At 40.0% G+C, this 27,600-nt stretch overlaps 1 protein-coding gene across 11 annotated transcripts; it reads left to right on the top strand.

Annotated features, from left to right (window-relative positions):
* The first annotated feature begins 572 nt into the window (after positions 1 to 572).
* LOC127008099 (uncharacterized) lies at positions 573 to 21,568 on the top strand. 11 transcript variants are annotated; one of them, XM_050879683.1, is made up of 15 exons: positions 593 to 739; positions 2,802 to 2,924; positions 5,298 to 5,591; positions 5,792 to 5,990; positions 6,192 to 6,375; positions 6,812 to 6,910; positions 7,495 to 7,595; positions 8,551 to 8,811; positions 8,944 to 9,073; positions 9,997 to 10,089; positions 10,317 to 10,550; positions 11,482 to 11,733; positions 19,345 to 19,467; positions 20,227 to 20,363; positions 20,713 to 21,568. In XM_050879683.1, the coding sequence occupies exons 2-15, from the start codon at positions 2,912 to 2,914 to the stop codon at positions 21,218 to 21,220; spliced, it is 2,628 nt and encodes an 875-aa protein (XP_050735640.1). In that variant the 5' UTR covers positions 593 to 739; positions 2,802 to 2,911; the 3' UTR covers positions 21,221 to 21,568. The 11 variants fall into 11 exon arrangements, with proteins under 11 accessions (XP_050735643.1, XP_050735640.1, XP_050735636.1 ...); XM_050879679.1 differs by having other exon boundaries at positions 2,802 to 2,972; XM_050879682.1 differs by having other exon boundaries at positions 595 to 739; positions 2,819 to 2,924.
* The last annotated feature ends 6,032 nt before the right edge of the window (positions 21,569 to 27,600 follow it).

Raw genomic sequence — 27,600 nt, 5'->3', positions numbered from 1 at the left:
CACTAAACGACCACCGGTAGCCGTTCGGTCGCACGACTACTTTGCCACCTATGTGGTCGGGGAGCGGTGGGTGTGAATCGCAGCATTTTGAGGTCGCAGGTGGTCGTTAGCAGGTCGTAAAGTCAGTGTGACTGTAGCTTTAAGCCTTTCTGTGCTGAGTCACTGGCCGTCTTCCCACCATTTTGTCCTGCTTTTCGTTTCCATCCTAGCTCCCGTCTCCATTATTTTATTGATCGACTTATCTATTGGATAATTCTTCACATATACAACTAAATTCTAGGTGGGGTCGCGGTCATGTCTAGAGTTGCATGATTGGGATCGCCTGAAAAAAAAAAAGTTGGGAACCACTGCCATAGCCACACTGACGATCGATTGACTCTTGTTATCCTTGGTGACTCCCTTCGTCAGCCTCAAACTGACCGCCGATGACCCTACTCGCACACTCCAGAGGAAAAAAAGCTTGGGATGCAACACCAGTGGCATAGAGATGAAAACTAATTTGCAAATAATATTACAAAACACTTTCTGGCCCCAAGTGGCCTTGACACGTCACGAGGTCAAAAAAGTTTGTGCCCGCGGAAGGTAAACAAACCCGGGGACGCGGCGTGCTGGGCGGCGCGGCTTGTTTACTCTGCCTCTTGTGCTCTGTGACCCTCTTAGTCGATATCTTGGCAAGTTCACCGTGAGATTTTTACACTCTTGTCCTTAATATCGTGCCTGAGGAAGGCAGACGAAGATGGTGAGTCTGTAATCTACTCGTGGCCCTTCCCACCTGAGCGTGCCCCGCCCCGCCCCGCACCCCCTCACCTGTCCTCCCTGTGCCTCACATGCCGGGCCTCCGGGGGCCATGCATGCCCGCCCAACGGTACCTCCCCGCCTCTGAGGCTACAGCGTGGGAGTGACCTGCCCGTGCCTGCCGGCCTAGGGTCACCCCGGCCCCAACACCTGGTGACCCTCGGCCGCCACTGCCAGGCCCTGCACCCAGCACTCTTCACTGGTCACAGGTCATAGTGATGGCTCCCGCTGCCTTGCCGGGGCAGAGACACAGACCCTCAGTTAAGAGTGTAAACAAGAACAACCCGTGTGTTGGTATTCTCAAGGGATGTCAGTTTTATGTGACAGGTACATTGTCTCCTGAGGACGCCCAAGCTTGTGGTCTTGAAATGAAAACTTGATAACACAGGAGGATCTGAGAGCTAAATAACTATTATTGAAACCATTTTTTTTTCTCCAAACAAACCAGTCATTTTAATAAATGATTTTTTTTATTTTTTATTAAATTACAATATTTTTTTAAATTTGGGCCTCATTCCATTTTCTCCCAATATTTCATTTACATATTTTTTCTTCAAGATTACTGTACCTTAATATTATCATTTTATCTTCATATTAGCTATGAAATTTTTATCACATTTTAAAGTATATTTTTTAAATGACTAATTATTCCAATTTTTCATTTCTTTTTCTTTATAATATGGTATCAAAGGACACTTAAAATCTGAAAATATGTTTTTGTGTGCAAAAATATTGTACACGTAAGTGCATAAGTATGTCTTTGAACGAGTAAGTTTGAATTGCATAGATACGGTAAGTCAACCTCACACATACGGTACCTTGGCACAGTGCCTGCCTGACCTCATTCAAATATACCAATGCAAGGAGGGTTTGGTCTTACTTTGCAATCATCTAATTGATTTTATCTTATGACAATTTTCTCCCATGGGGATTTCTGCATTTTTTTTTTATCAATTTCTGTCTTGTCAGTGTCAGGATTACAATATTATGTACATCACAACTCTTGCACCTTAAAGAAATGTCATTGTCAATATGACAATGATATGATGATCCTCAGGGTTTGAAGAATATTTAAGAGAAGGAGTATTTTAACATGCAAGGAGAGTGTGTGGACATGAGAAATAGGACTCCTTCCATGGCTATTAACTTGATGGAACTTTGAAGAGGATACAAGAGTACTTGTATAAAAATAAAGTTGTTAGATTACCTTATGCATCTGTTAAAACTTTGAACCTGGAAATGAAATGAAAAACAGCACTGGTTGCCTTCTTTGGCTAGAGATAATAGTGATAAATGTGATGAAATAAAACAGCAAAGCTACAGTCAAAGTGTCATTGCAAAGTTGCCTACCTCTAAGTCCAGACATGGGGTGCCTCACTGTTCTCTGTGCCTGGGACATTTGCCTTAACATCTCTTTTGGGGTGCTGTGCTGTGCTGTACCCTGCTGTGCAAGACTGACCACTAACATTCATTAATGATCCAGACAGTTCTTAAATGCAAAGGGAAAACCATCGTAAGTTATGGAACGCACAACCATAGAAATAGAAAAAGTACAAATGGATCCTGTTATGGCAATGCTATTTATTCATGAGCAGATGAAAATTCTCATATAAACACATTCAAAGCAAAACTGGGAACTATGAGTAAAATTCTGCTACATTATACTAACTTCTTTATCAAATGTCCTTGAGTTTCATTGTTCCATTAAAAATCCAAGAAAGATTTAAAGGCCACTTTTTCAGTTTTGTTTAGTTATCTTTTATGGAGTGTTGAGCTTCATTTTCCTAAACATTCTAGTGCTGTGAGTAAGAGGTTTGCTGGTTGTTCCTTAAGGTTAATCAGTAGCCTGCCAGTAGAACACCAACAACATCCTTTAGAGTTCTCCGAATTCCTGAAGGACAGAGAATATAGTCAAGATCATAAGTTATGTTCAAGTTGCTGTGTAAATGATACAATGATACATTTGCTTGTACCACACATCAATCACAGTTTTTACACATTTACAGTAAGCCTTTACCCACAGTGGACCTCCAGACATTGGACTGTGTGAGAAATTGGGAGAGGCAACAATTTGTCAAACTGTGAGTGCATTGTGGTGGTGGGAGCAGCCGGCCCTATGCTGCACCTTGGTGAGCAGGGGGAAAGAAGGGGAGGGGACCAACTGGTATGCATGGCTGGCAAGTGAAACAACCTTCATGTCAGACTGATTAGTGCTTGCTGTTGATTAGCTTCTTTCTCATCACAATTTCATGTTGCTTCTGTGTATGTACTGTGCTGCATTGAGGTGTAGAAAGAGCATTGAATGAAAGAGGAATGGAAAGGAAGGGCAGGTTCAGGAAAGGTTGAAAAATTAATATTGTGCATATTACAGGAAACACTAAAAGCCTGCTCCTCCTTTTCATCTCCCCTATCACTGCTACATATTTTTTTTATTTCCAGTGTTCCATGTATTTGTTTTAAAGCTTCATTCCCTCTGCTTTTATTCATGGACTGCATAATAATAGTTGTAGCTATGCTTAAGTTTTGTTATTAAATTAAAGATGAGTCCCTGACAGAGGCTGGTGTAAGAAATGTTTATGCATTTAGGCTGACTAGATATACAGCTCCTGTAGTACTGAGCACAGAGCAAAGCACACATACACCCTTAAATGACTACACCAGTTTCAGCATCACAGTAGTATACCTAACATGACTGTCACACCACCTATCACAGCTCCCATATCACATCAGAACAGCCTCACAGCATGAGACAATGCCCACATAGAATTAAGTGTGCAGAGTAGCCCTAGAGACATTTATAGCTTTAAATTACCTGAAACAGCCTTTTCACCACCTAACACCCCAATTGTAGTTTTTTTTATCCTACATAGTATTTTATGCTAATACACAGAGAATCCCAATACACAGAGATGTAGAGGTGGTTTAGCAGTACACTGTTTTCTTTTGGAAATTTATAAATATATATTTTTTTCATATCAAACATTTATAAGCATTATGGAACAGATTCTATGTACCGGTATATTTGTTTGATGTATTTATTGATAGAGCTGTTTAAAAATAAATGTTTGTATTTACTTTTATAGAATATATTAAAGACTGTGATAGCATTTCAACAAATAATTAACAAAGGTCATATTATTATTAATAATAATAATGATAATAATAATAATAATGATAATAATAATAATAATAATAATAATAATAATAATAATAATAATAATAATAATAATAATAATAATAATAATGTAAATCATTTGAGGGCAATCTTATAAGGCATCTGCAAATATATTGTAAGTTATTTTGCTTCTTGTGATGTGTTATTGTCTAATGTTGCAGATGCAACATACCTATGTATTATTGATATTTTCTTCATCATTTATTTGTATCAAATTTATTTCTGGGATTCCCATAGTTTTCTGTTTGGGCAATTGACTGACTATTTGTTCATTGTTCTGTCTATGTTTTGCTTCTCAAGACCAAATTATCATAGTGACTAATTATGGGAGCTGTCCTTTCAACTACCTCCAGTTCAGGCATTCAGAAAAGCATGACTGGGAATGAGAGCACTCACCACATTTTTAAGACATGAACAGTTAGTTGCCTTACACTGTATGCAAAGCACTGAATGTTATGTGAGTTTTCTTTGTTCACATGTTTGAGGCAGTCATAGTTATCTCCCCCCAGACAATCTCCAGCATATTAGTCCTTTGCTATGTTTTAAATTGCTTTCAATAATTGCTAAGAATATTTGTTAATAATAATCAAACAGTTGACATAATAATTACTACTATTCAACTTTCATAGAGTGTTTAATATTAAGACAGAGGCTGGAATATTATTCGCTTTTTTATGTTATTCATGTTTGGACTCATCCAGTTCCATATGGCCTTTGGTTTGTACTCTCTAATGAACTCATGTTGTATTGTGGTTCTCATCCATTCACCACACAGCCAGCCTCCTAGAAGCATAGTTTATTGGGGGGGGTGGGGGATTCATATTTTGTGAGATATTGAAAAGTAACTTGGCATCACAGTCCTAGACAAATTCAGATTTTTAAGTGATTTTTGTTGAAAAGGGCATAGTGTATGGCAAATATTATGGTAAATATTATATTATATATAGTGTTAACCCCTTCACTCTGGCAACGTCAGCGTCCGACGGGCGTCTGACGGCGTCACCGTTAGTCCACTTCTAAACCTCTTAATCCTCTTCCATTTCCTCTTAATCCTCTTCTAAACCTCTTAAGAGGAGATGGAAGAGGATTAAGAGGGATTTAGAGGAGGATTGAGAGGTTTAGAAGAGGATTAATCCTCTTCCATTTCCTCTTGACCCTTTCCATAATGTGATGCCAACGTGTGTGTCACGGATGGAAAGAGTTAAAGACACAGGACATTGTTAATTTTGTAATATACCACACCCACCACAGCAAGATCTATCAAGCCTGCAGCCATGCTGTAACACTTCCTCTGCCCCCACAACACTCACTCTTACCTTTCATGCAGACGAGGACGGTGCCATGCCGGGGGGCCGCCGGAAGTCCCGCAAGCCGCAGAAATGGGAGGACTTTGTAGCAGACGAGGAGCAGCTAGCATGTCTGGAACAGGAACTGGAGCAGGAGGAAGTGGCAAGGATGCAGAGTGTGGAGGATGGACAGGACTCTTCTGATGGAGAGATGAACCTGGAGATTGTGGTGGAGGAAGAGGAGAACAAATCCATCAAGAAGGAAGAGGAGGAGGAGGAGGAGGACAAGGCAGGAGTGTTGGGGGAGAAGAAAGATGGTGTACAAAAGGAGAATGGTAAGAGAAAAAGTAAATTTTTTCACACAAAAAAAGAAATATCACTAATAATCCTAAGAAAGAAAGTAAATACCATATTAATACTAATGAACTGAGCAATGAAACTAAACAGCATGACAGTCCATAGGAAGAACACATCATATAATTCCCTTAACACACATAGTCCCTCTTCTCTTAACTTTAACTTTTGCCTTCCACAGGGGAGGGTGGTAAGGAGGCAGCCGTGAAGGGGGAGGAGCAGCCGTCCACACTCCCCACCACCAGTGCTGTGGGGGACTGCACCACCTGTGGCATCCAGCTAAGAGACTGGCCATCCACATACAGCCATCTACGTTTCCACCGGCTGTCTCATGTTCCTGACTGCGTCTCCAAATTACCTGCAGCTGTTCAGACTAAGAGGTAGTGTGAGTAGTGTGCATATATGAAAGCATGTGTATGTATTTTTACTTTTCTTTTTCAAAGTGTAATGAAAACTAAATGGAAAACCAGGTGACAGAAAAAGGAATATGTATGTATTATAACTGAACTATATCATTTTGGCAGTGCTACTCAACCCTATTTCCTCACCCTCTCCTCCTGTCCATCCTTCTCCCCATACAGAATCACATGTCAGGTGTGCCAGAGGAACTGCCAGACGAGGGAGGTGCTGGCTTACCATGCGTACACTGAGCACTACGTCAAGCTGAAGGAGGCCAAGATGTGCCCCTTCTGCTGCTCCTCATTTACCTGCCTTGATGACTTCTTGGACCACCTTGATATCACAAACATCACTTTCCACTGCGAGGTGTGGCTACAGAAGGACCTGTGGGGTGTGACAAGGAGGATCTGAAATGGGAAGAGTGTTCAGAGCATTAAGGTTTAGAGATCAGGGGTGTGGCAGGGACAAGCTTAAGGAATGACATAGAAGAGGTGTGTGGGTGAAAAGAGGAGTAAATATGTAATGAATAGCAAGGTGATAACAGTAATGCTATAAATGTATTCAGTGTGTGCCTTTTCATGCTGTAGCCAATATCCACTAGGCAGAAAATAGCTATCAATATGTTATGATCTTGCTTTCTAGCACATGGTTGTACACTGTGCAGCTTCATGACTTTGAACTCCCCTTGTCCAAGCTTTGACTGTGCCTACCCTCTTCAGGAGTGCAGTAAACGTAAGACTCAATTATAGATGGATGATGGTTTGTATCTCCTTTAACAATAACAAGCTCCTTTCCCTCACAGATGTGCGGGTTGACAGTGTCGCAGGAGCACAAGTTCTACCAGCACATTGTTTATTGCAGCAAAAAGCACCACTTGGGCCTGACTTCTCTTGCATGCTGTGTGAGTATGCTCAGTTGTTGTTAGTGGGCTTGGATATGGTTCTAGAATTGTAGGTATGAAGGTTTGCAATAGTGCATGTGTTGTATTTACATATTTTCAAAGATTTCCAAAGGACTTCAGACCACACAGATACTATAGTTCATACTAGGTGGTCTGTCCTTAAACCTAAGTCAAACTTCATCAAACATGAACCAAGATGCTGCATATCTGCCTCAGCAAATGTTAAAATGGAATAAGTGGTTGTCAATTTTGTTTTTAAATTTATCACTTTGTTGCACTGAGCCATTGAAAGTGGGAGCTTATTCCATTTTCCTACATTAAAGAACTCTAAATTTAACTCAAGTCTAGTGCCATTTCTTGCTTGTGACGTGTCATTTATCATAAACAGTTCAATTTGTATTCATCTACGTTTGCCGTCATTAACTGTGTATTTTCAAGCACTCAGTCAGTTTCCCTCTGAGGCAGTGTTTCTCGAGAGAAAATGTATTAAGAAATAACAACTTCAGAATTGTAGGAGTGAAGAGGGGAAGGTAGAGTGTGTTTGTATGGTAGTATGCATTGTGAAGACATGATGCTGCCAACAGGTGTGTGGTGTTGTCACTAAAATCAACCGACTGTATGACCACCTGACCCAACACAGCACGCAGCTCAATCTACCCCGCCACCTCTCAAGCCCCAATAAGGTGTAAGTGTATATTTATGTGCATTTTAGAGAAGAGTGTTTGGTCAAAATTTTGTTTCATAAATGAGGTGCCTGAAACAGTAAGTAATTGGGCATTACTTACCACAATGTTTGCTCATATTCAATAACCTATTAAACTATAGAAGATTTATGCTCTTCTTTTCAATATAAAGCTTGGCATGCTTACAAGATGGTAAACAGGCCACTTCATTGTCATTTGCTTCATGCTTGTTTTGTGTTTAATTACTTATATTAAATGTTAGTTTGATGTTAAGGCAGCTGTAGTCAAAGGTAAGTGTTGTAAATCACAGTCACCACTACATGAGTCAGTATATGCTCATTATAATGGAGTTTCCACCTCTGGCTTGATGAATATTCCCCAGATGAGAGAAGACAATGATATGCTAATGTAAATTTAATGCACTGTGGTGGATTGCAATTTATGGCTCCTCATGCCTCAAATGTGTTGTGATATATTTCAAATCAGTTTTAAGTATTCCACCAGTCACCCTCCACTATCCTATCCCATTTTCTTTTCTAAGGACACCCCCTGCCAACTTTTTGTATTATCCAAACTGCTTTTCTTTCTCCCAAACAAAGCAACTATCCATTTATCCCTAATCTCCCCCACCAGAAAATCTTTTCCTCTTCAAATACCAAACATCTATGCTTTACTACCTCTCAGACTATGTAACTGTTACCCAAACAAAGCATGTGATAATGTTGTTAGCAGTGGTTGTAATCACTATAAATTATTTCCCCACTAATTATCCTTCTCCCCACAATGAAACTCTTCCCCTTCCATGCTCCCAACTCTGTCCATACTGTACCTTCCTTCCATTCTTCCAAGACAACTTTTACACTACGTATAAAAAAATGTTGAATTAAGAAAAAAAAGAGGACAACAAACCATTTTCTGCCTCAAACACATCCCTAAAACATCCTATTCTCTCCACAGAAAACGTGTGGTGGAGCCCTGCATCCCCAAGCAACAGACTCGCTTCCGTCCATTTCTGTGTGAGATGTGTAACCGGCAGTTTGTGGTGTACAGCGAGTACAGGCGTCACCTCCACTCGCACACTAAGTCCCGCTCATACATGTGTACTCACTGTGGCCGCAGTTACTGCCAGAAAAACACCCTCATTGTGCACCTATATCAGTACCACAATGCCTCTCCCAATGCAGAGGAGGTGACACCCAGGGGGGAACAGACACAACGGTAAGAGTCTTTGTGATTGGGATCAACAAACTGTCCTTTACATCACCTAATATACGACCCAGTGAAGCACTATCCAAGTACCATGTTCACTCATTATTTCCTTGCTGTTCTGTACTCTCCAAACCCATGCAGGAGATGTGAGGCGTGTGGCTGTGTCGGGTTCACAAATGAGGAGCTGCTGGTGCGTCACTGTGTCATGCGCTGCCCCAAGAGGAACAACCTACAGGCATCCTTTGCAGTCATCATTGCCAGCATTGCAAAGGTGAGTTCCTCTACCTTCCAATCCCTTCCCTTACATCTAAAGTATCCCCCAAACAGCATCCAGTCAACTTAAAGCCCAAAGTATCATTAGTACCTCTATGCTCTAAACTCTGGAACAATCTTCCTTCATCTGTATTTCCTCCTGCCTATGACTTGAACTCTTTCAAGAGGAAGGTATCAGGACACCTCTCCTCCTGAAATTGACCTCTCTTTTTGACCACTTCTCTGTACTCTATTCAGGAGCAGTAAGTAGCAGGCTTTTTTTTCATTATTGTTTTCTTCTTTTTTCATGGCCTTGAACTGTCTCCTTTTCTGTAAAAAAAAAAAAAAAAAAAAAAAAAAATGCTAATCCTTAGCTTCAAGCACTCCTATCCCAATTTTCTTTGCTTCCACTATAAATCCCGGTAGCATCCTCACCAAGAGTCCAACAGAACTAGAACTGCCACCACACAACAGAACAATTTGAGGTGATACACAAACACAAAAACACAGTGCAACACAAAATATCCCATATGGATCAACAAAGTGCTGTTCACTGCAATGCAGCACAACACTGATATTCAATACAGGTATAGTTTCTAGCTCACCAGAGTTTTGCCATTTGATATGTAATTTAGATATTCTTTGTGTCATTCCTCCTTTCCTCCTTTTCTTCTGACCTCCACAGGCTTTGAAAGAAGCAGATTATATTAGTACCCTCAGAGGAAGTTACTAAAATCTTCTTTACATCATAAATTTCTTTGTGGGCGTATACTGTATGATTTATTGCATTAGTGCCTACCTCCCTCAGACTTCATTAAAAAAAAAATCATACTGAAATGTATCATTGCTTTGATACAACAGAGTGGCAGATCTTAATTAAAGTACAACTCATGACAATCAAGCAACAGGAATATAACTGTGTCACTCTATCTTTCCTCACAGAATCAAAATAGCAGCTTTGTGGAAACCCTGCACAGTCCAGCCATGGTCACCTACCTCAAGCTGGGGCTGGAGGCTTGGCAGACCCCTGCATGTGTAGGTTCCAGGTTATGTTTTGTGATGCATGAAGGCAAAATGAAAGGCTAAGAAAAAGATTGTGAATAGAATGAAAATTAAGATTTTTTGCAATTCCCATAAGGCTTATTGTGTTATATTGTAAGAGGAGGTCGATGAGGTGCTGAAAATAAATAAAAGAATAAGGCCAAGGTAGATCCCTCATGCCTCTCAGCCAACACTTCATTGCCACCTGTTTATCCCTGCAGGTCAGAAACTACCTAGAATCTCTTCAGCCTGCAGCTTCACACAGCCCAGCCATGGACCTCAGCACCACTAACCTCACCTCCATCACTGCTGACCTCACCACCAACAACACCAACACCAGTCGCAAGGATTCAGTTGAGTTTACTGACATACAACTTCTGGCTTACCTCACTCAGTTTGAGGAAAAGAATCGACAAGATAAAGAAATATCAATGGTTGTAAGCCGCAAAGGAAAGGTAAGAACTGATGGACTAAATCAGAGGCTGAGTGATTCATGGATTGACAGATAAATTAGCCAAGTATCTCAGTAATAGTTTATACTATGAAAAGTAAAAAAGTTTTCCTCACATACAGGCTCTTTTTTTTAAAACATTGAACAGCAATGTGGAGAACATTCCAGGGAAAAACAGCATGACTATAACAGGTATGTCAGGGCCCTGTGAGGACAACACTGTGGCTGAATGGGTGTCATTGGAGTGAGAGACCATATATTTAGGTTTGGAGATAATGTGCCAGAAAAGAAATGTGTGACCAGGAGGGTGTATGTGAGTGAGATAGAGGGAGGGAATGTTAGAGGACGACCTCCAGTGAAATAGAGAAATAGGGTACAGGAGTACGTTAGGGAGAGGGGGGAAAGATCAGTGAGAAGCTTTGAGCAGGCAAGGAGGGAGTGCCTGAATAGAGAGAGATGGAAATTTCTGCCGTGGCCATCCCCTGGTGGGAGCTCCTCGGAGCAGGCATCGATGAGATGATGATGATGAAGAAATGTGTAGGTATACTAACACCTCCAAACATCAGGATGCTATTAAATATGTAGTGATAGGAGGGATGTATACAAATAAATAACTTAGTAATGTACCATAATTGTGTAGAATGGAATATTACATAAATGAATCTAAATGTCAGCAAGTAAATAGGTAGTTACTCTTGCTGATCACTTGGTGGTTTGAGGATGAAGCCAAAGTGAGTATTAGGGAGAACAATGGTGAGAAGGCTTATGAGGAAGAGTAACAATAGGAAACCTATTGGAGAAAGAACATGTGAAGTATTGTAAACAGAGGGTTGAAACATATGGGGCAAGATGGGAACAGATGTAAATCAAATGGCAAGGTACTTACAGTTTCTTGACATGCAGTAAAATAAAATTTTAAAAATTTGTATTTTCAGAGTGAGAAGGAGCAGGAGGAGGCAAAATCACTCCAGATGGAAGAGATGGAAGAAGAAATGGAAGAAGGTGGAGGGGAAGAATCATTACTGCCTTTCTTGTGCACCACCACCACCACTCTAACCTCTCCCCCCACCAGCTCCTACAGCCCCGCCCTGACTTTCCCCATCAACACCAAGCCACAGATTAACCACACCTCACTAATGCAACACCTGCGCAGGGGTGCTGAAAGACGTGGGGGCAACTATGGACAGGTGAGGATGAGCGCAACAATGCACATGCACACACACATGCACAAACATACACACAGACACCCACCCACACACGCATGCACGCACGCACGCACACACACACACACACACACACACGCACACAAAGATCGATACTACGAGCTCTGTGCTCTTCCATAGGGGAACGGCTGGCTGTCTCGAGAGAGACCCGCAACAGACCAAGAGGTGAGGTGAATTACACAAACACACACACACACACACACACACACACACACACACACACACAAACACACACACAAACACACACACTACCTACAAGAGAAGGAGCCAATGATAGTATGCCTAACAGAAACTAAACTAAATGGAGACATCCAAAGAGTGTTTGATAAAAAATACAATGTATGGAGGAAAGATAGAGTGGGCAAAGGTGGTGGAGGAGTGATGATAATGACAAAGAAGGAGTTATTAGTAAAATCAGTAGTATATGGAGAAGGAAAAACAGAAATAGTGAGTGTAAATTTGGAGAACAAAAACAGAGAAGGGATGATGATCACAACAGCGTATGTACCACCTAGAACAAACTCATGGAGTAAAGAAGAACATGAAATCATGATTGAAGATACCATTCAGAGTTTAACCCGTGGGCTTCGGCTATGTGAAAGCCGAGAAGTGGCCGAGAAACGGCAAAATTACACTGCATTTTTAGACAAAGAAAAGAGCATGGAACGTACGTCAGAATACTCCTCTCATAACCATAAAGCTTTTAAAAATATTTCTTTTACTCAAACTCCATTCTTTTTGAGTGGTGTTTGTTACAAAATAAACAGTCTTGTGATGCGTGGCATCTAGCCTAGAGTCCTTTGTTGCCTACTTTAGATAATTTGACAAGTGATTACTGTATGGATAGCTAATTCAATCTGCCATGACCGTACGGCACCACCTATGACAAAAAAACCCATCTCAAGATCACTCACCCACCACAATGACCCAGGGCATGTATGGTGGGTTGCTCTATGCCACCACCGCCTACAATTAGCTTGAATTATGGGTTTTATGGTGAACCCTATTTAGGGTTCACCGTACCACAGCCACGACTCGTGAAAGCCCAGGAAAGGGTCTGCCGACGTTTTCGGGTTAAGTAGAATACTCAAGGCAAACAAAAGAGTACTGTTAGTTGGTGACTTTAATTGTAAAGAGGTAGATTGGGAGATGTTTGAAAGCGGTGGTGGAGATATGGCATGGGGGGAAAGATTGTTAAGATTGATGTTGGAAAACTTGATGATGCAAAGGGTGAAGGAAAACACAAGATATAGAAGTGACGACAAACCGGCGAAACTGGACCTGGTGTTAACAAGAGGAATACACTTGAAGGATGAATTAAGGTACGGATGCACTCTGGGAAAGAGTGACCACATAATCATAGAGATAGAAACGGAGGAGGAAGGAAGTGAAACGGATGAATCATATACAAGAAACAGTTAAACTATAGGAAGGCAGACGTGGAAAATGTTAGGAAATATTACGGAGAGCTGGACTGAGATGAGCTAATGGGAACAAGTGAAGTGCAAGAAAAGTATGATATTTTTATGGAGGCATATAAAACAGGGGTTAAGAATTTTGTACCAGAATACAAACCTAAAGAAAAGGGAAAAAAGGACTGGTTTAATGCAAGGTGTGCGAAGGCAAAAGAAAAAAGAGACAAAGCATGGAAAAGATTAAGAAGAAATAAAAAACCTAAGGAATAAAGAAGATTTTAAGGATGCGAGAAATGAATACGTGAAAATAAGGAAGGAAGAAGAAAAGGGATATGAAAAGGATATTGTGGAAAAGTGCAAGGAACAACCTAAACTATTTTATAGATTCATAAATGGTAAGATTAAACCAAGAGAAACAATTGAAAGACTGAGCGATGGGAATGTGACAATTGATGAACCTAAAGACATGGCGGAGTTACTAAACAAAAAGTTCCAGCAAATTTTTACTAATGCATCAATATTTAATGAGCCACAAGAAAACAAGATAAATGTTCATATGGAAGAAGTTACAGTAAATAAAGAGGAGATATATGAGTTGTTGGGGGAGCTGGAAGAGAGGAAAGCTGTAGGACCGGATGGAGTCTCAGGGTATATATTGAAAGAATGCAAAAATTAGCTTGTTAGACCAATATATGACATCATTAAATGCTCAGTAACAACTGGTACAGTGCCTAAGGAGTGGCGGAGGGCTGAAGTGGTCCCCATATACAAAAATGGAAGGAAGTTAGAACCCCTGAACTACAAACCCGTATCATTGACCAGTGTAGTATGTAAAATATGTGAGAAAGTGATAAAGAAACAATGGATGCAATTTCTAGAGGAGCAAAATTTAATTACAAGTAAACAGTATGGATTTAGAAAAGGGCGCTCATGTGTGACAAACTTGCTGAGCTTTTACTCGAGTGACAGATAAAATACAGGAAAGGGACGGATGGGTTGATTGTGTCTACATAGACCTGAAGAAGGCATTTGACAAAGTTCCACAAACAAGACTGCTATGGAAACTAGAAAAAAAGGAGGATTGAAAGGGAAAATGAAGAACTGGATGGAAAGCTACCTAAGGGGAAGAGAGATGAGAACAGTGGTTAAGGACATAAAATCGGAATGGAAAACTGTAGAGAGTGGAGTGCCTCAGGGATTGGTATTGGCACCAATACTTTTCCCTGTATATATTAATGACATGCCAGAGGGAGTAAATAGTTATATGAGCCTGTTTGCAGATGATGCAAAGCTGCTAAGACATATAAGAAACAGTAAAGACTGAAATTCAGCAAGAAGACCTAAACAAGATTTGGAAGTGGAGTATGGAATGGGAGATGAAATTCAATGTGAAGAAATGTCATGTTATGGAAATGGGAAAAAGTGAAGGAAGACCAAAATGGACATATAAAATGGAAGATGGTGAAACATTAAAGAAAGTACACAAAGAGAGAGATCTGGGAGTAATACTGCAAGATAACAAACAGCCAGAGTCATGTTAATCAGATATTCGGTGATACGTATAACATGGTGAGAAATATAGGATTAGCATTCCACTACATGGATAAGGAAATGATGAAAAAATTAATTACCACTATGATTAGACCAAAGTTGGAATATGCAGAGGCAGTGTGGTCTCCCCGTAAGAAGAAACACATAAAGAAACTAGAAAGAATACAAAGGATGGCAACAAAAATGGTTCCAGGCCTGGAAGGATTGACATACGAGGAAAGACTAAAGGAAATGGACTTGCCAACACTAGAACAAAGAAGAGAAAGGGGAGACCTAATACAAATCTACAAATTTTTTAGCAAAATGGAAGAAGTAGACAACGAGGAGTTACTACTAAAAGAAGAAATTACCACCAGGAACACAAGAGGACATAGTAAAAAAATGAGGAATGGAAGATGCTTGAGAGACATAAAGAAATATAGCTTCCTGCAAAGAAATATAGAGGTTTGGAACAGACTAAGTGAAAATGCAGTATCAGCAAGGAATGTGCAAAGCTTTAAAGAAAAGTTGGATAAATGTAGATACAGAGACGGAACCACATGAGTGTAAAGCCCAGGCCCTGTAAAACTTCAACTAGGTAAATACAACTAGGGAAATACACCACTCCCGTGGCACAAGTGGTTAGAGCGCCATGCTGCAAGGCTTCACAGCCAAACAGGCGGCGGTTCGAGCCCCGCTCAGGCCGGATTCTTTCCCATTGACTAGGAGTGGTTACTGTCCCCCCCCCAGAGATCGACGATAATGAGCATGCACTTGCTCATGTCGGGAGGGTACCTGCTGGGGAAAGCGAGTCCAACTCGTGATCAGGCCGTGGTGAATTATACACACAAACACACACACACACACACACACACAGGCTAAAAGAGAAAAATGTATTCTACAAAAACGACAAAAAAATTGCAGAAATATTAAATAAAATTTTTCATAAAATGTTTATGAAAGAAACCGACTTTGACTGGGGTCTCGAAATTTCCAATGAAGGGAAACTAAATCATGTAAATGTTGAGAAAGGAGAACTGATACAGCTGATGAAAACCTTAGATGGAAGGAAAGCTATGGGACCGGATGAAATCTCGGGACAAGTGCTAAAAGTGTGTAGAAGTGAATTATTGGACCCACTTTATGACATGCTCTATAAATACAGGAAAAGTGCCCTTAAAATGGAATAGAGCGAACATTGTACCAATTTATAAAAGTGGAGATAAAACTGAACCACTAAATTATAAACCAGTCTCTTTGACAAGTGTAATGTGCAAGATTTGTGAAAGTAGGCTATAATAAAAAAAACAATGGGTCAAACATTTAGAAAAGGAAAACATGATAAATGAAGGACAGTTTGGATTTAGAAAAAGGAAATCGTGTGTCACTAAGTTACTATGTTTCTACTCAAGAGCAATAGACGTGGTGCAAGAGAGAGAAGGATGGGCTGATTGAGTATATCTCGATTTGAAAAAGCTTTTGATAAGGTTCCGCACAAAAGGTTAATCTGGAAACTACAGCAGTGGGGAGGAATGGCCAGAAAGGTTATCGAGTTGATGAAGGATTACTTAACAGGAAGAGAAATGAAGACTGATTGGGGAAGAGAAATCAAATTGGAGGAGAGTAGAAAGTGGAGTTCCTCAAGGCTCAGTTCTGGCACCAATAATGTTCATAATATATATAAATGATATGCCGAAGGGTATAAAAAGTTATATGAGCCTTTTTGCAGACAATGCAAAGTCAATAAGAAAAGTGAGGACATAAGAAGACTGTGAAGAACTGCAAAAAGACCTGGATATAGTGTATAGATGGAGCCAGTTATGGGAGATGGAATTTAATGCAAACAAATGCCATGTTATGGAAATGGGGAAAAGTAAAAAAAGACCAAGGAAAACATACAGGATAGGAGAAGAAAACTTAAAGATGGTTCATGAAGAAAAAGATTTGGGAGTAATGATGCAAGACACACTATCCCCAGAAAAGCACATAAACAAACTGTTTGGAGAAAACTACGGGATGATGCAATATAATATAAGGGTATCATTCCATTTTATGGAGAAAGAAATGATGAAGAAAATAATAACATTGATAAGATCAAAACTTGAATATGCTGCAGTTGTATAGTCGCCTCACAAAAAGAAAGATATCAGAAAGTTGGAAAGGATACAGAGAATTGCAACTAAAATGGTCCCAGAACTCTCGAATATGACGTATGAAGACAGATTGAAGGAGATGAAATTGATGACACTGGAACAAAGAAGGGAGAGAGGAGATCTGATCATGCTGTATAAGTTGGTAAATAAGTTTGATGAGGTGGATAAAGATGGTCTTTTCTCAACTGCGAGAATGCAGGGGCTGACAGGACAGGGAAAGAAACCTAATAAAGGAACCTGTTTGAGTGACTTGAAAAAGTATAGTTTTCCACATAGAAGTGTTAACACATGAAACAGCTTGCAGGAAGAGGTGGTGGAGGCGAACAGTGTTCAACAAATGAAGGAAAGGCTGGATGAATGTAGTTATGGAGACGGGACTATTAGAGCTTAGCTCGGGCCTGGTAGACTACAAATAGGTAAATACACACACACACACACACACACACACACACACACACACACACACACACATGCACGCACGCATGCACACACACACACACACACACACACACACACACACACACACACACACACTGGTATAATTCACTTGTGTGGTTGCGAAGATATGTGAGAGACTGTTTAAAAACAGGTGGTCGGATCTCTTAGAAAGTGAGAAAATTATCTCGGATTGCCAGTTTGGATTCAGGAGAGGGAGATCTTGTGTCACCAATTTGTTGTGTAACTACTCAAGGGTGACAAATTTAATACAGGAGAGAGAAGGTAGGACTTCCTAAATAACAGAGAAATGAGGACGGTTATCAGAGACAGGGTTTCCAACTGGTGCCCTGTAATGAGTGGAGTCCCACAAGGTTCAGTGCTGGCACCAGTAATGTTTGCTGTTTATATAAATGATATGATGGGCGGAGTGTCCAGCTATGTGAGTTTGTTTGCAGATGATACAAAGCTATTGAGACGAGTGAATAATGTGAAGGACTGTGAGGCATTGCAGAGGGACCTGGATAGAATATGGGAGTGGAGTGGTACATGGCAGATGGAGTTCAACCTTGGAAAATGTAAAAAAATGAAGTTTGGTAGGAGTGGTAGAAGATGTGAATATGATTATAAGATGGGAAGTGAGATAATATGCAGAGGAGTGGAGGAAAAAGATTTGGGAGTGACTGTCTCAGAGAACATGTCACCGGACAAACACATCAACGGGATAACGGGACAAACTCTGAATTTGCTGAGGAACATAAGGACGGCATTTGTATACTTGGATGGGGAGATGATGAAGAAAATAATAGCCACAATGATAAGGCCAAGGTTAGAGCATGCAGCAGTGGTCTGGTCTCATCACAAAAAGAAGAACATAAGGAAGCTGGAAAGAGTGCAGAGAGTGGCAACAAAGATGGGACCGGAACTTCGAGATCGGACTTATGAGGAGAGACTCAATAGCATGGGGCTCACAACCCTGGAGAGAAGAGAAAGAGGAGATCTGATAGCGGTGTACAGGGTGGTGAGTGGAGTGGAGCATTTGGACAGAGAGGACCTGTTTGTATGGATCGAAAGAGAAACAAGAGGACATGGAAAGAAGTTGAGGGGGACCACGTGCAGGAGAGATGTGAAAAAGATTAGATTCTCAAACAGAAGCATTGAGCTATGGAATAGACTGAAGGAGGAGGTGGTTTGTGCAAGAAACATTCATGATTTTAAGGAAAAGTTGGATAAGAGTGGATATGGAGACGGGACAGCGCGAGCGTAGCTCCAATCATAACTCTGTATGGCAAGTATATTCTCAAATTCTATGCAGCTGATTTGTCCAACAGCAGCTCTTTGGAATTCCATCAATAGGAGTAGTAACAATGTCATGGGGAGAACTGCCACTTCTCAAAGTATTCAAGAAATTGATCTGCCTGAGATAAATGTTTTTTTCACGTAATCCACCTGGGATTTGAACCCAAACACCTGAGATGTGAGGTGAACAACAAGTCAAAGCGCACCCACAGCTTAAGGGCTTCATAGTCCGTAGCTGTGTCTCAGGCCATTACATGGTATCCCTAAGTAAGGCCATTTAATGAAGGAAGGTTCCCTTCCTTACATTCCCATTCAGATAAATTTCTTTGTGCCTCAATTTTCTCAAGTTACTCCTCTTCACATTGCATTTTCTATGGTAGAGACCCCCATGATCCCTTTTGAGAGATGTGAGCCTTCCAATCACCTGCCCCATCAGGGAGAAACACAACCCAGGACTGGATGACACTACAAGCTGTCACGGTCATTGATATATACACTCTTGGAATAATTTTTTTTTTCCCACATCCTTTTCAGGATTCTAAGCTCTCAAAATGTGAGGCAGATACTTGAGCATCGAACCAAAGGGTACCCCACAGCTGAAGGCCTCCAGTCTATATCAAACCCAGTCCTCTCTCATACTTTCCTCTCTTTCAGATATTTCAAAACTAATTTTACATTGCAAGCATTCCCTCAAACTCATCACATTTATATAATTTTACATACATGTATTCTTTCCCTAACAGGGTGAAGGTCAGGGAGAGAGGGTCAACCCAGTGGACATCTGTCTGGTGACCTCTACAACCAACACACAGGTCACCATCACCCCAGCAGGCCACCACCTCACGCAGGACATTAAACCCCCAAAGGTGACCTGCCCTACGACCTCAGTTCCCTCTCCACTGTTCCACTGTTAGCTTCTGTTAAAGGAAGTTAACCAATGAGTGCTATGTTTTTCAATTTATTGGTTATGGTGACCCATTGCAGCTTTGTAGTTCATCTCCTCTCATAATTTTGTTAGGTTTTGCACATGAATTTGTGACTGACTGAAAACCCTATCCTGTTCTTCCCACTCTTACTTCTTTGTTGATTACATAGGTAGATAATAGGACAGTTATATCCACTGCCCTTTTCTCTTTCCCTATCTTTCCTCCTTCTGAAGGTCATGCAAGTACACTGCACAAATGACAGAGAAGCATTTTCCCATTTCTTTCTTGGCTTTTTTCTGCTTTACTCTTAATATCCCATTTTTCTGTTATCTTACTTTTCTTTCCTGTCGTTCCTCATACTAAGATGAAGCCTCAAAAATAGTAAATATATACACTTTTTTCTATTCTTCCCATTCCCCTAAAAAGTTTCCTCCCTTTCCTTTGAATGATCTCCATACCCATAAATTTACTCCAGCATGCATATGTTCCCTTCATAGTTAACCTCTTTCCTTCATCTTTTTGGACTCATTGATCTTTCTCTTCCCTTTTCTCTTTAATGCCAGCATCCTTTCACATAAACATAGCAAAGCCCCCCTTTCCAACACTTTCCCCATTTCTCTTCTCCCATAATTTAAATCCTTTCCTCTTTGATTGGCCCCTGTCTTTGCTGTTAAGTCCTCGTGCACTCTTCTCCCACAGATAGCCAATGCACTGCCTCACAAACCCTCGGTGGCAGAGATCAAAGCACAGTACCCGGGAGTCACAGTGCTGAGTGATGTGGACTTCACTCGAATACCCTTCCTACTGATGGAGATGAGGGAGAACATGAGTGACAGGTGTGTGTTGGGGCTGTAGGTATTAAGAATGTGTGTAGGCTGAAGGTGCATGTGGTACAGTCTCAGAATGAAATCTGTTGCTGCTATCAGGTGTTCCATATGCAAAGTAAAGGGTTTATGCTAATCTGTGTATGAGTTTGTGATGGAATAAGGGTGACTATGACATTAAAATGATCACAGCTCAACTTCTCTTGTTTTTAACTGAGCTGAGATTAAAAAAAGACTCGTGGCTCTCAATCCTTGAAATAAAGAAAATTTTAATACATAAAAAAATCACCATACTGTGTCGTTAAAGATGGAACATTTTCAAGTAAGGGCTTGCATATGAAGATGTATTGACTTTCCCCAGGATTGAGAGGGCAATGGAGGCAGCTGGGTTTACCATGCAAGACATGCAAAGGCTTGAGGTGGAGGCCCAGCTGTTGCGGGAGGCCGAGCCATTCTACCTTGAGGATGACCCCATCAAAGAGGAGGATGGGAAAGCTGTTCCCACTTGCCCTCCCAGCCCCTCCACCATCCAGCGCCTGACTGCAGAGATGAAAGAAATGTTCTACAGTAATGGAGAGGAAAATTCTCAGTACTCCTCACCCTTAAGTCCAGCGTCTTTTCATAACAAAACAAAAGAGGAAAATGGTCATGATGTCCCACAAGGAAGCACAAACTCTCATCATCACTCCCCACTCAGGAAAAAGAGCAAGAAAGACCCAGAAGCTCCAAGTCCAGTTCCTGAAAAGTGCAATGGTGATAATGCAGGAAATGGTCCTCTAGCATCCACTTCAGGGGCACATGAGTCCTTTCCCCCCAAGTACTTGTTAGAGTGCTTGCTGAAGGAAGCACAGACATTGGGAGAAAGCTAAGTGGGTGGCTGCTGTGTGCAGACTTTCATGTGTTCAATCCTTTTGACAGGAAGTGTCAACAGACCTGAGCTTTCATGGTAACTTAGCATTTGCCCTGTTGCTTTATTTTTTATCACTGCCCATTTTTTATTTGGATTAGTTCATCAATAGTCACCCATTCATTTTTAGTAATTGTTAAGAACAAGTTTGAACCTGTAATTTTTAATATTTTCCATAATTCTTTTACTTAACACTAGTAATAGACACCAGAACCCTAAAAACAACTGTAATCAGTTAAATTTCTGGGGTGTCATGGAGAACAGAGCCACTCCGAAGAGAGGTCATAAATATATATTTCGCACCAGTGGATTTTTTTGCATCTTTTTTTCCCCCCTTGAACTGACTCTTCTACTGTAAAAAACATATATGTATTCACCCGTCATTTAATAACTGAGGGAAACCCTCCCATAGGGATCGAAGAACTTGGTCGTACCTGATATTCCTTAGGGTCACCAAAAGACCGGTATATATATATATATATATATATATATATATATATATATATATATATATATATATATATATATATATATATATATATATATATATATATATATATATATATATATATATATATATATATATATATATATATATATATATATATATATATATATATATATATATATATATATATATATATATATATATATATATATATATATATATATATATATATATATATATATATATATATATATATATATATATATATATATATATATATATATATATATATATATATATATTTGTTGCTTCCCATCAGGGTTGCTTCATTCCCATCGACCCCCAAAGTTTTAGTGTGCTCGTTTTTACCCTTTTGCGAGGAAAATTATTTAAAATATAAAGAAAATTGTGTGTCCTTGTTCTTTACAATTTCCCTTTTATTCTACTTAACTTGTCAGATCTGGTTGCGCAGTGCAGCTGTTTCTGTTCAGCTATTTTCTATGATGGTTAAGCATCAGATCTGAATGTCCACTACTCTTGCCTTTTGTGTCTCATTTTTTATAGGGTTGGTCTTAGTGCATATCGGTGATCATGTCATTCATCTTTTTCTACAATAAACATGATTCCCAAACTTTGTGTTTTATGCCATATATGAGAACAAGCACATCTTCCTGGAACAAGGATCCTAAAAATATATTATGTGTAATATGTTACTGTTACAATGATCAGACACAAATTCATTGCTTTAGAGGATGGATGGTTCATTGGAGATCCAAAAAATATATAGGACTCCCAACACTAAAAACATCATCAGTGTTCAACCACAACGCTTCATGATAGAGAAAAAAAGGACGATGTCCTTCCTTTTCGAAGTTTTGGGTAGAGGGATTGAATTTACCCTGCATCCCCAGAAGTGCTGCCTATAATTACATCTTACTTTTTCCCATCCAACTAACCTTCTCCCTCCCAATATTCACCTCATGTTTCCCCTTCCCATAGTCCCAGTGCACATCCATGTTGAACGAATGCAGGAATGACAAAGTGAAGATCAGAAAACAAATAAACTGGAAATAAGAAACATAAATGAGGTAGATTTAACTGACCAAGAGCACGCTGACCTACGAAGCGATTCAAGCGATGGTGGTCACGAGAAGCAGCTAGCCATTGAGTTTTGCTGCCACGGTAAACATTTGTGGTGATCTTAACTATTAGTGAATCTTCCCCACTGGTTAATCTTACACTATAAGATAATCTTACCCACTGGTTTGTCTTACACTGAAAATTGAAAGATAATCTGCCGCATCAAAGTCACGCCTGCAATTAACCTTTAGGGCGAGGATGCTGCCTGGTTTTAACCAAAGGAATAAAATTATTACCGTAGCCTACTCCGCCGCCAGTGACAAGCGGGCAGCGCGAAACGAAGTATATAGTACATAATGTACATTATATATCATTAACATACTTATTAGATCAAACCAAACTAAATCTAACGTGGCCTAACTAAACCTCGATCCCTCCCCTCCGTTGCCTCACCTAACCAAAATGCGATGTGCTAGACTGCCCTCAAACTTTTCCAACATTATTTTGAAATTTGTTTAATTTTCCGGAAGCAATTAGGTACAGCAAAGCATTCAAAGACCAAAATCAAACACAATGTATTAACCTCGCGCAAGATGATTACTGCAAAAGAAATATTAACCCAGAGTAGAGTTGCGAGTCTGCAGGTCTAGTGTTTACTGGAACACACTTCAACACAGCACTGACGAACTGATGCCCCCTGCACACCAAGAATGAGACACGACTGTCTCTCAACTCTCATCCTTGGGTTGCCAGACGTGTGAGCTAAAAAATGGACAGACTCATCCCGAAAAAAGGACAGAAAAGGACAAACATATATATTAATTTCCTTTTGCCTATTGATCGTTTACTAATATGGTACATATATGTTTTTTCTTTAAATTTCTTCAACAGTCACCCCCTCATCTTCAGTCAGCAGATTTTATTAAAAATAATAGGCTATGTTAATGATTAACAACACAAGTTATGCAGCAGGAGTATAATTTTTTGGGAAACAAAGCTATGAACATAATTATACTTTACATACTTGTTTTAATACTGAATTGACAGAATTTCTTCATAGGAGTCCACTTCATTATCCTCGTCGCCATCAGGTACTGCTGACATGGTAGCAGAAGCAGATCCTGATGCACTACATTCTCCAATACTTTCCTTCCTGTACATGTTGCTGTTGAATAGGGCAGCATTGTGTTGCTTACTGTAAAACTTTGGTAGCAGTTTCCTCTATGTAGGTGTGTTCTGACTCTTAGGATGGCCTCAAGAGATCCTGTACTGAGTTTGTTTCTTGCTTTAGTTTTAACATTAACATGAAAGTGACGGGTCCTGGACGTGTACTGACCGGTGCTACACCCGTCAGTACACGTACCTGCAACATTATTATGTGATTTATTGCTGAATAATCCTTATTGAAATTTATATTTATGAACCCAGCATGGATTTTAGAAATAGGACAGAAAAGGACAGTTTTAAGGTTGTCCTTTTTTCATAAAACTTGCGGACAGTTGGATCTCAAATAGGACAGACTGTCCTTATAAGGACAGACCTGGCAACCATGCTTGCTGCACACCCAGTACCTTTCATTGTTGTTGTTTTCCTCACTCTCTCTCTCTCTCTCTCTCTCTCTCTCTCTCTCTCTCTCTCTATATATATATATATATATATATATTATAGGCAGACACAACACGCCAAATAGTTATGCTGCTCTTCTTCACTGCAGCACAGCACAGCACCACTTCGGCACACGAGGCCTTCACTTCGTCACTTATGACATGAAACTGATTCGACGTGGACCCATCCGCGAGGCTCGAGAAAAAGATCGAGTGAGAGTGAACCGAGTTTCGAATCTTGTACATCATTATGGCAAGAACCAGGAACACAATGCACATAACTGACAATACTAAGTGTAAAATCTCACCAAAAGCTTTTCGAACCAGGCAGAGCTGGCTACGATGAGTGTGATCATGTGAAAATGAGCTTGATTATGATGGTGTAGCCTATATAAAGCTTTTTTCCACAGCAATGGAAACAGCTTAATTAAGAAAATATATGAATTGCTGATCCTGTAAAAGGAAGACAGCGCGAGTGGCCAAAAGAAATATATAGATTACAAAATAATTTTACACCACAAAATAATTTTACACCACAAAATAATTTTACCACACAAGTAGTTATACCACTACAGCACAGCACAGCACCACTCCGGCGCACGAGGCCCCCAACTATTTACTTATTCAGCTGACGACTCGCTGTCTTTTGTGTTTACTTAATCCGACGGAGACAGACAGTTTCGTGCAGCAGATGAAGACTCCGCAGTGAAGGGGAATTATTATCATCATCACATTAATGGTAATGCCATATTGAGGTCAAGCGACCAGCAGATTATCAGTGGCTATATGTATTAAAGGCCCGATTCCACCGAGGCAACACTGGTAATATATGTAGCATGCAACATGACTAGCTTTCAACAAGAATGTTGAATGCGGCTTTCAACAAGGAGACATGTTGCCTGCGACAAGGCAACATATCGTTGTTACTTAATTGTTGCATGCTACATGCTGTGTTGAATGTTGAATGCAACAAAATCAACAAAAACTAAGCCAGTTGTCAACACGATGGCCTTGGGTTGTCCACGTCCAGGAGGAATATAAGCAGGTCATAGGCAAACCATTTACTCTTCTAATTGGGCGAGGATCCAGACTTCTTTTGGGTTAGGCTTTGTGTTCACAGCGAAAAGCAGTCCGCAAATTCTTGATCTTTTTTATCATTTCCACGTCACAGTTGAATTTTTCTGCTAATTCCCACAGTGCATCAAATTTTGCATGGTTATTCTTGTAGTCTTTAAAAGCGTATATCCCATAGGACAGTATGTTTCCAGTAGTTTTCTATAAATTCCACATTTTTTTCAAGGGGCCAATTCATTTTGCTGCTTTCAACAAGGTTAATTTGTTTCCCGTGATTGGTGGGAAGGCGTTCAACACTAGGAAACAAGGTAAAACTTGTCGCATGCGGCAGGCAACACGGCAACATGTTGTCACCTGTCGCATGCCACACTGTTGCATGCTACATGTTGCCTTCTGTTGAACTGGTGGAAACGCACTTGGTTTATTCGACAATGTAGCATGCCACATGTTGCCAAAATGTTACCTCGGTGGAATAAGCCACTGGCACTGGCACCTCACTCATTAGAGACACGCCAGTGCCTCGTCGACAGCCCGACTTTACAGTCTATCGACTCTTAATTAATTAATCAATTAACTTGAGCCCTGTGGCTCGACCCGGGGAATCCCCTATTGTTTACAGATCTAGCGATGACCTGCGCATGGCGATCTGTCTCACTGTTAGTCTGTACGTTATCTATTAATGGAAATATATATATATATATATATATATATATATATATATATATATATATATATATATATATATATATATATATATATTTGGTATTTCGTTGGGTATATACCCCAAGGGAGGAAGGCGGGCGAGGGTGTCGGAAAGAGCCCACTTTACCACCCCCATGGCACCTGGCAGGTCTCGAACCCACGCTCTAGCACCCCGCCGAAGCGCAAGGCGGAGACTCTACCACGGGACCACGGGAGCCCCATATATATATATATATATATATATATATATATATATATATATATATATATATATATATATATATATATATATATATATATATATATATATATATATATACGCTAATGATGGTTTGAGTAATAACAATGAAAAAGGAATAACAAGAAATGTATGATTTTAGTGTGAAGAAATATTTTAAGTATATTATAATAGTAGTAGTAGTAGTAGTAGTAGTAGTAGTAGTAGTAGTAGTAGTAGTAGTAGTAGCAGTAGCAAAAAAGGAGGGAAACAATCATTAGCGTATACTATTAATTTTCTTCTCTTTTTTTTTCTTTTTCTTTTTTACCCATCTAACTTTCTGTCTATTCTCTGCCATTATTAAAGAGTACCCAAAGTTTGGTGCCAGGTGGTAATCTAGGTAACTGCATGTGTACCTACTCAGGAATATTGTCAGTATTTACATTCTAATTCCTTTTTCTATTAACTAACCTCAACTTGTGTTTATATTTTTGTACAATGGAAATTTTTATTTTTTGTAACTAGTCTAGTCAGGGGTTTGTCTGCAAGACCTTTGTTGTATTTTACAACAATAAATATTTCAATTCAATTCAATTCAATTCTCTCTCTCTCTCTCTCTCTCTCTCTCTCTCTCTCTCTCTCACACACACACACACACACACACACACACACACACACACATCAGTTTCCCGCCTCCGTCACCGTCGCCTTCAGGGATAATAATTGCCCTCCTGGTCAACAAGCGGCGTGACGGATCTCATCTGAGTACCGAGCCACGGCCTTGACCGAGCGCCCATCATTTTTGTGACGTCATTTTGACGTAATTAACGTCGATGTGACCGCCAAAACGGGATAGCGGGAAACCGGTCTGTCAGGGAGGTGTTTCTAAATTCTACGTCCGTCTATCTCAAAATGCATACTGAGTGCTTACAGAGTGAGATAAGTTTTAGGTGAGTTTATATATAAGCAAAAAAAAAAAAAAAGAATAACATACTTATGACAAACAAATAACAAATAGGTCACCATTAACTTGACATGTAGGCTACACCCCAAGAATATATATAAAAACAAAAGAAAGCAAATCGTAAAGGAATGGAATATAGAAGACCGCTAGCAAAACACAAAATCAATATAATATAAAACCTTCACAAATGCATGCAGTTCAGACCAAGAAGAAATAGAAATATACATGCAAAACACAGGGGAGAAAAGGTTAT

The sequence above is a fragment of the Eriocheir sinensis genome, chromosome 37, assembly GCF_024679095.1.
Source record: "Eriocheir sinensis breed Jianghai 21 chromosome 37, ASM2467909v1, whole genome shotgun sequence".
Taxonomy (NCBI): domain Eukaryota; kingdom Metazoa; phylum Arthropoda; class Malacostraca; order Decapoda; family Varunidae; genus Eriocheir; species Eriocheir sinensis.
This window is presented reverse-complemented; position numbering and strand designations above follow the sequence as displayed.

Excerpts from the sequence above, each read along its gene's own strand:
- LOC127008099 (XM_050879679.1), top strand. The coding sequence starts at position 2,912 with ATGCTGCACCTTGGTGAGCAGGGGGAAAGAAGGGGAGGGGACCAACTG. Across the intron at positions 5,991-6,191 it reads GCAGCTGTTCAGACTAAGAG|AATCACATGTCAGGTGTGCC; the intron begins GTAGTGTGAGTA and ends CTCCCCATACAG. Across the intron at positions 9,074-9,996 it reads TCATTGCCAGCATTGCAAAG|AATCAAAATAGCAGCTTTGT; the intron begins GTGAGTTCCTCT and ends CTTTCCTCACAG.